The 8,552-nt window shown below is 41.0% G+C and overlaps 1 protein-coding gene across 12 annotated transcripts in view; it reads right to left on the bottom strand.

The window, feature by feature from the left end:
* Positions 1 to 8,552, bottom strand: part of GAS7 (growth arrest specific 7) — a 325,321-nt gene that overhangs the window by 95,395 nt on the left and 221,374 nt on the right. For 10 of the 12 annotated variants that reach the window (XM_069076770.1, XM_069076779.1, XM_069076772.1 and 7 more), the window contains one exon: positions 8,127 to 8,207. The exons of the other annotated variants lie outside the window; for them this stretch is intronic. In XM_069076770.1, coding sequence (XP_068932871.1) covers positions 8,127 to 8,207 — 81 coding nt within the window. The remainder of the gene's footprint in view (positions 1 to 8,126; positions 8,208 to 8,552) is intronic. 12 annotated transcript variants of the gene reach the window in all.

Genomic DNA, 8,552 nt, shown 5'->3' on the forward strand with positions numbered 1-8,552 from the left:
TTCCCCTCCCTTCCATCTGCTCCAGTTTCTGGTGGCCCTTCTCTTCATCAAATCTAACCCATCTACCTGTACCACTGATTTGATCTCTTCCAGTAGATTTCCCCCGATCCATCTTTCTGTTCTTTAATTTCTCGCTGCCTGCCGGTTTATTCTCTGCTGCTGTCAAGCTTTCCCAATTTTAAAAGTCAATCAAACAAAAACTCTTCTTTTCATCCCCCCATCCACTTAAACTACTGTCCTAAAAGTCTCCTTTTCACAGCAAAACTCCTAGAAAAACATACTCAGTTGCTTTTATTTTTCTTCTCACTGCCTTCTCAACTCTTTGAAACCTGGCTTTCAGTTCTGGCACTCAAATAAAGCTTCTCCCTCCAAAGCTACCAATGATCTCTTAATTGCCAAATGTGATGTCCTTTTCTCAGTCATTGGAAGCAGTATGGTGTAGGGCATATAGTGTTAGACTTAGAATCAGGCAGGTCTGACTACAAATGCTGCCTCATATCTTCATTAACTATGTGACCCTCGCCCAATCACTTAAACTCAGTTACAGTTTCTTTATACATTAAAAAAAAAGTTGTGTTGGACTCTGTGAACTTGACATATATCCATTCCAGACATAAATCTTAGATTCTAATTCTCATTCTTCTTAACTTCTCTGCAGCATGATACCAGTGACCACCACTTCCTCCCTATATATTCACTCCTCTCTGAGCTTCCACAACACTCCTCTGTCTTGGTTTTTTACTCCCACCATTCTGCTCACTCATCTTCTATGCTTGACCATTATCTATACCCTTTCCCTACCTTTGGTCTACCCCCAAAGCCATGTCCTCGGACCCTCTTCTTCTCTATTTCTGTCCCTTCCATGTGACCTCATCAGCTCCCATGGTTTTATACATTCACTTCAAATTTCTCTTCTGAGCTTCAGGCCATCACCAACCACCTATTGAATATCCCAATTAGATATTCCACAGATATCTCAAACTTTTATGTTCAAAACTGAATTCATTGCCTTTGCTTCCTAAGTCCACCTCTCTTCCAAACTTCCCTATTTCTATTAAGGATACGACCCTGCTTCTAGACACTCAAATCTGCAACCTTACAGTCATCCTCAAATCCTCCCTCTTCTTTGCCCCACATATTCAATCAATTGCTAAATCTAGTAGATTTTACCTGGATACATATCTCTTACATCCAACTCATTCTTTCCACTTACATGATCACAATCCTAATTTAGGCCTTCATCACCCCTCACATGGACTACTGCAAGGGCCTCCTATTTGGTAACCCAAAGTCTTTCCCTTAAACAATTCATCCTCCACAACAAAGAACCAAAGTGAGATTCATATACTCTCTGATCCAGATAAATTAGCCTTCTTGTTGTTCTTGACACACAACATTTTATGAGGACATTAGACAGGAGTCTAAGTACTTTTGCACAGGCTGCTCTCCCTACTCCCTGGCTCCTGTCCCATGCCTCTGTCCTCACCTCTACCTCTTAGCATCTCTAGTTTCCTCCAAAATTCTACACTGTTGAACACCGTCTTCTTTGATACTCTCTTCTCACTACTCTCTCCTGATTCTTGTCCTATGGATCTGACCTTCATAATCTGCCCCTCTCCTTCATTTTCAGTCTTCTTATACCTTGTACTCTTCCCAATCAATTCTGAGATCCAGTGACACTGTCCTCTTTGCTGTTGCTATTCCATCTCCCAAATCCAGGCTGTTCAGTGACTGTCCCCCTTCCTTCAAATGTTCTCCCCCCTCATCTCTGCCTCCTGGCTTCCTACAAGATAAAATCTTTCTCTCAGATAAAATCTGAGCATCTACAGAAAGCCTTTCCTGACTGCCTTAATTCTACTATCTTCCCTCTGTTGATTATTTCATATTTATCCTATATATAGTTTGTTTAAATATAGTTCTGTAGGGCAGCTTGGTGGCAAAGTGAATACAGCACCAATACTGGAATCAGGAGGACCTCTGTTCAATTCAACCTCAGGCACTTACTGGCTGTGTGACTCTCACCAAGTCACTTATCTGTTTGATTTAGTTCCCCAACTATAAAATGAGCAGGAGAAGGAAATGGCAAACCATTTCAATATCTTTGCCAAGAAAACCCAAATGGGATCACAGAGAGTTGGATGTAACTTAAAGAACTCAATAATAACAAGGTTATTTGCACACTGCCTCCCCCATTGTGACCTTGTTGGGGGCAATGAGTGTGTGTGGTTTTTTTTGTTTGTTTTTTATTTTTGGAGGGCAATTGGGGTTAAGTGACTTGCCCAAGGTCACATGGCTAGTTTTTGTGTAAAGTGTCTGAGGCTGGATTTGAACTCAGGTCCTCCTGACTCCAGGGCCGGTGCTCTATTCACTGCATCACCTAGCCACCCCAAGGAGTGTGTTTTGCCTGTCTTTTTACCTGACTCAAATGCCACTTCCTATATGAGACTTTTCCTCATCATTTCAGTTGCTGGTTCCTCATTTCAAAATTATGCATATATATAATACATATTTAATGCATATGCATGTATATATGCATGAATTTATACATATATTATATTTGGCAAATATAAACACACACACACACACACACATATATATACACATACTTATATGTGCACACATTTTCTCCCCAAGTAGTATGTAAGCTCCATGAGGGCAGTGACTATTCTATTTTTTTCTTCATATCTTCAATACCTAACACAGTGTCTGGCAAATAGAAAATGACTGTTGATTGATTAAATATGCCCAAGAAAGCAGAATTAGAAGGAATGCACAGAAATTGAAAAGAGGGAGATTTTGATGTGATGAAAGAAACATTTTCAACAAATCAGAGTTATCTAAAAGTGGAATAGATTAGTTCTGGAGACAGTCCCTTCTTGCTGAAGATCTTCAAGAAAAGTTCAGATAGCAAGTTTGGGGGTTCTAGGCAGAGTGCCTTCCTTTTTAGATATACATTGGATTAAAAGGTCTCTAAGGGAATTTCCAGCTCTGAAATGCTGTAATTGTGATATTTCATTACTCACAGTCATTGTCACAGAAGAATACTGCTGTTAAAGGAGTGGATCATTGTATCAGGGTGAGTTCTGTAGCCACCATTTCCCAGAATGGTCTTATCTTCTTACTTAATTCTGGGTTACACACTGTCCTTTTAGATATGGACTAACTCTACGTGTTGTCCATCCAACTCTATCTTATAATATCATTCTTCATCCGCTTCATTTTTCCTGTGTGATACCGAGGCCAAATTCTTTTGAATAATTACAGATCTTACTTAGAATGTTCTGCAGCATTCCAAGGCTTGATACCATCAGTGCTTTATCTGCAAAAAGGAACATCTGGAAGACTTCACCATTTGTGGGGCAGTTCTATTTTATTCGTTCTCTGTGATGGACGTTCTCCATAACAGTGGCAAACACATTTGATGAGCTTGTGTCTCCCTGCTTTATCCTTTATTTCAAATTATTCCTTGTTATATTTACTAAGATATCTTTCATAATCTTAACATGTACATGGGGGAGGGAGAGGAGGGAAGGAGAGACAGGCTTTCAAGCTCTAGTATGAAATGCTTGTTAATCATACTAAGATCCAGTATTGGATGACTTTAATGATGTACTTTTTTCAAGATAATGGGTTGTGAAAGTATCCCTGTCCTGTTTATATACAGTCATGAAATATTTGGTCTTTTGGTTATCAAGCCTTCAATCTCCCCAGCATTGTGTTCTGCTCAATTGGGACCTTCTCTGTGTATACTTGTCTGCTCTAGAGCTGTTCCTCCCTTCTTTCTTTTGTTCTTTTGAATATCATTTCTAACTCCTTATGAAGATATATAAGACTTCAAAAATGGTGGCCCTCCTGGTATTGAAGAAAAATCAGTTTCTTGTAAAATAAACACTGAGATTTATATATTTCTTCTTCTCCCAGTTTCATCTTTAAATGCCTTAGGGAGAAATATGGTTAATTCAGTCACTTGATAAGTTTTCTATAGATCTTTTTTCTTTCAATCACTTCATCCCTTAACAATGGCCTCCTTTTCATTCCTTGCCCAAGATACTCCATTGAAGAGTTTTCATTGGTTGTCTCCCATGCCTAGAGGCTCTCCCTCCTCATTTCTCCCTCTTAGATTCACTGGCTTCCTTTAAGTCTTAACTAAAGCTCTACTTGCTACACGAAAACTTTCTCAGTCCTCCTTAACTTCCAACTTATCCTTTTCATATTTTACATATACATAGTTTGCATGGTGTCTCCCCTATTAGACTGTGAACTCCTGGAAAACAGAGACTGTTTCTTGCCTTTCTTTGTGTCTCTGGCATGCCCTTGTAAATGCTTTACATGGTTAGACTTTTGCAAGAAACAGTAGTAGTCCACAGTATTGCTGTATTTTAAGAAATGATATATGTGATGAATACAAAGAAATATGGAAAAAAATCTACATGAATTGATTCAGAATGAATCACAGCCAAGAAAACAATACACATAAAACCACAACAATATGAAAGGAAAGAAAAACTACACAAACGCACACACCCCAAATGTGAATGAAACAAAAATATAAAGACCAAAAGTAGGACTAAAATGAAGAGAGAAAACACCCCCAACCCAACCTTTTGTGGAGGTGGACGGCTCACAGTTGTTACATGTTACACGTGCTTAGGATGTTTTCAGTACGAAACTTTCCAACCAAACAATTTCAGTTATGTTTATGATGGAAACCTATTAAAGCTGCCCCCAGGCCAAATATTCTAACTTCATTATAGACCCGGCCCCACTGAACAGTAGGCCCACTGTACCCACCTAGACACCCCCCCCCCATCCCTACCAATGTCCTAACTTCTTCACATGTCTCACTGCTCACTAGAACAACAGTTGTGTCCATGAACTCATATTTCTCACAGAACAGCAGGCATGTCCATGTGATGGGATCCCAGCCACTGTCTCTACTGAGCCACTGCCCCCAGACCCATTCCCACAAAAACAGATATGTTCTTGTATTCAACTACAATCACATCATTCATCTAACCCAAGACAGGACCACAATACCTAATTATCTATCTTGACCAGAAAAGACCACAATAGCTAGCCAATTGTAGGTCATGACCAGAATGTTTAACCACCGAACAATACTTAATCCCTTAACAAACTCCTTCTGTCTTTTTAATATTAATCATATTCCTATATTCTATGTAAATTTTGAGTGTGTAGTCAGCATCTTTACCCTATAAAAATCCATTTTGCTTTCTCTGAAGCTGCTGGTTCCTCTTGGAACTTAACCCACTTTATGAGAGGCATCAATCTCAATAATTGCCTATACTTGGATTACAAGTGTTCTGACTCTGAATTCTTTGATACAGTCCCACCAGAACACATAATGAAACCCCAATAGTTTTTGGGTGGATAGAGCCCCCAGTGCACCAGTTTTTGGTGTCCCTGGGTGGACTGAATCTCTGACTTTGACCTCCCTCTCCATGTGGAGCAGAGTCTCTGATTTGAACCCCCTCTAATTCAAAGGTAAGCCTATCTTTTCCCCTTCTCTTATCTGGGAGGTCTTCTAATCACCTAGGAAGGCTTGGCTGGATCGCTTGGGCCATAGTACCCAAGGCTTTCCAGGTGGCGAATTCCCTCTGGACAGAGGACACTCTGCTTGGAAATTTCACAGGGAGTTCTTTATGAACTTCAGTGGTATGCCACTGAAGAGATGAATGTGTCTATGGGGGGTATTTCCTTAGGCTTACTGACATTCAGTCCCAAAGTCCATCTCAAGGGACTGCTAAGATGTAATAGCACCTGGTCTTTATATAATCTGAAAGACCAAGAAAAGTTACCAATATCTATGCTTTCTGTTTCTATCTATCTACTCTGTGTCTGTGTAAAAATCCCTGAGTCTGTCACCTTGTAAAATTCAAAATGCAGCCAACCATAAAAGATAAAACTGTGCCTGGTCTAGAAAGATTGATGGTCTCTCTTTTTTTTTTTTTTTAAAGCAATTGGGGTTAAGTAACTTGGCCAAGGTTACATGGCCAGTTATTTTGTGTGGGTGTTAAGTATCCGAGGTTGGAACCGATCCTGGGTCCTCCTGACTCCAGGGCTGGTGCTGTTACTCACTGTGCTACCTAGCCGCCCCCAATTTTTTTTTTTTTGCATTTTGGAGGGCAATTGGGGTTAAGTGACTTGCCCAAAGTCACATGGCTAGTTTTTTTGTTAAGTGTCTGAGGCAGGATTTGAACTCAGGTCCTCCTGACTGCAGGGCCAGTGCTCTATTCACTGTGCCACCTAGCTGCCCAGATTGATGGTCTCTTAAAGAAAGGTTGTTGGAAAAAACAAAAAACCTCTCTCTCTCTCTCTCTCTCTCTCTCTCTCTCTCTCTCTCTCTCTCACTCTCTCTCTCTCTATGTCTCTCTCTCTTTCTCTCTCTCTCTCTCTCTCTCTCTCTCTCTCTCTCTCCCTCTCTCTCCCCCCTCCCCCCCCCACCCTCTCTCTCTTTCTTTAGACTGTGGCCAAGTTCTGGAGGCAGAGAGATGGACAGAAAAAGAGGAAGGGGAAACTTTTCTAAGATCTATTTAAGAGAAAAGGGGTCACTTCACTGATAAAAGAGAGGTAGGTGTCAAGGCTGCACTTTGGAATAGGACTAGCACTGAACTCTTTCCTGGGTCACAGACAGAGAACTGTGTAATATTATTGGGATTATAGATCCTGGTAATTGAATTCATTCTAGTTACTATTTGGCATAAAGATAAATTGGGAAAAAGCATAGATCTGAAGAAGAGACACCTCAGAGGTGAAGCTTTGAGCTCTCCCATATGGGGAAGGGGGGACTAGGTGCTACTGGATCTTTTCCAGAGTCCCATTCACTTTGACTGGAAGGTTCAAAACTTTCACTTTCAACGAAATTTTTAAGGAGTGGACACAGAATTGAAGTTTACTTGAGCAAAAGTTCCAAAAAAACCTCCCACTAAGATTCTCTTCCCTGTAGTCCTACCTCTGAGGAGGTTAGGGCTACAGTGCCTTCTCCATGTCATCCTCACTCTGACAGAGCTAAGGATACAGCAAAAGGTTAGAATCATTAAGATAATTCACCCTATCTCCTTGGCTCTGCTTGAGCTAAGGCTGCAGTGAAAAATTAGAAGAATGGTAGGCAATTTGGGTTAACCTCGCCCACCTAGTGAAAGGAACAAGGGAGGAGGCACAACAGTTACAGAGGACTGGCAATACCCCTAGGCCCCTGGGCACTCTGAAGCCCACTCCTCGAGGCAAGTAGATGAACCTCTTCTCTCAAAACTTCGAGTCCTGACTTCCACATCGCCAGAACCTGGAGCTTCTGCTCCAAGTTCCCCAAAGCTGAGCAACCCCTATCAGGAAGCTTGTAGGTTCCTCAGGGATCCTCTTTCTTATCCACCAAAACCCCTTCCTCAATAGCCCCCTGGACCTTTAATTCAGGTGCTGGACTCTACAACCTCCTGGAGCCCCCCAGTCTTTAGTCCCTTCCACACAGGGAGCAGTGCCCTCTTCCTCCTTCCTTCCCAAATTGACCACCCCCACAACCATGTTCTGCAAGTGCAGGGAGAGGAAAAAAAGAAAGGGGGAAATGAGGTCAGAAGTCAACCAGCATTTGCACTTGGTAAGCCCAATCTTCTATCAATAATTTTTATATGTGATCTGGAAATTCAATTAATGTCATCTGAAGTTTACTGTTTGTGTTATTATTGTATTTCAAAATTGTAGTACAATTCTCTTATGTTGTAAAACTTGAGTGACCATTGCAAGCCAGAAATATGTTAGGCAAAGAAACTTTTAATCTGAACTTAGTGGAAACTAAAAGACAGTGGGAAAAAAAGTTGTTTAAAACCAGTTATGTTATTTTATTAATTCCTGCTAATTCTGTCTTACAGCTAAAACAAGATGGTTCTCATCTATGAAAACTGTAAGATTGTTAACTAAGTTATTTGAGATTATTGCTATAATGTTAAAACCTAAAAATTGACCCCACAGCAGCACTAAGGATAGACAGTGTAGACATTCCCTTCTAATAATTTCAGAGGCTGGACCTATTTGGAGCTCTCTAATGAGGGACTGAAGTTGACACCTGGCTCTGACCTGCTACCTGTTGCTAAGCAATGGCAACTGGACAGTACCTGTTGCAGGCTGAAAGTTCCTCTGAGGGCCAGGGCTCGATGGGGTCCGAGGAGAACTGTTGGGCCGCTCCCATGTAGTCTCTAGTCAAAGAGAACAGCATTGTGAGTGTCAAAGGACAGAACAAGAGATAGCAAGTACAAGAAGGATGAAGCCAAAAGGGAGAGATCTTTTCAGGCTTCACAGGGAAGGTTCTTTTTCTTCTTTGCCCAAAAAATTAAGGGGCATGACATGATTGTCCCCATCTCCCCCCCGCCCCATGTTTATAGCCAGAGTCTCAAGGAATGGAAAGACCTGAAGTGTAGGATTCATCTGCAGTATTGTGGTAGAGAAGGAAGTATCTGCTATAGGCTTGGGATTTCCAAACTGAGCCCTCTTTATAAGAAAGAAAGAAAGAAAGAAAGAAAGAAAGAAAGAAAGAAAGAAAG

The sequence above is a fragment of the Petaurus breviceps genome, unplaced genomic scaffold, assembly GCF_028583685.1.
Source record: "Petaurus breviceps papuanus isolate PSGF00001 unplaced genomic scaffold, PetGlider_PUasm1.0 90925, whole genome shotgun sequence".
NCBI classification, from domain to species: Eukaryota; Metazoa; Chordata; class Mammalia; order Diprotodontia; family Petauridae; genus Petaurus; species Petaurus breviceps.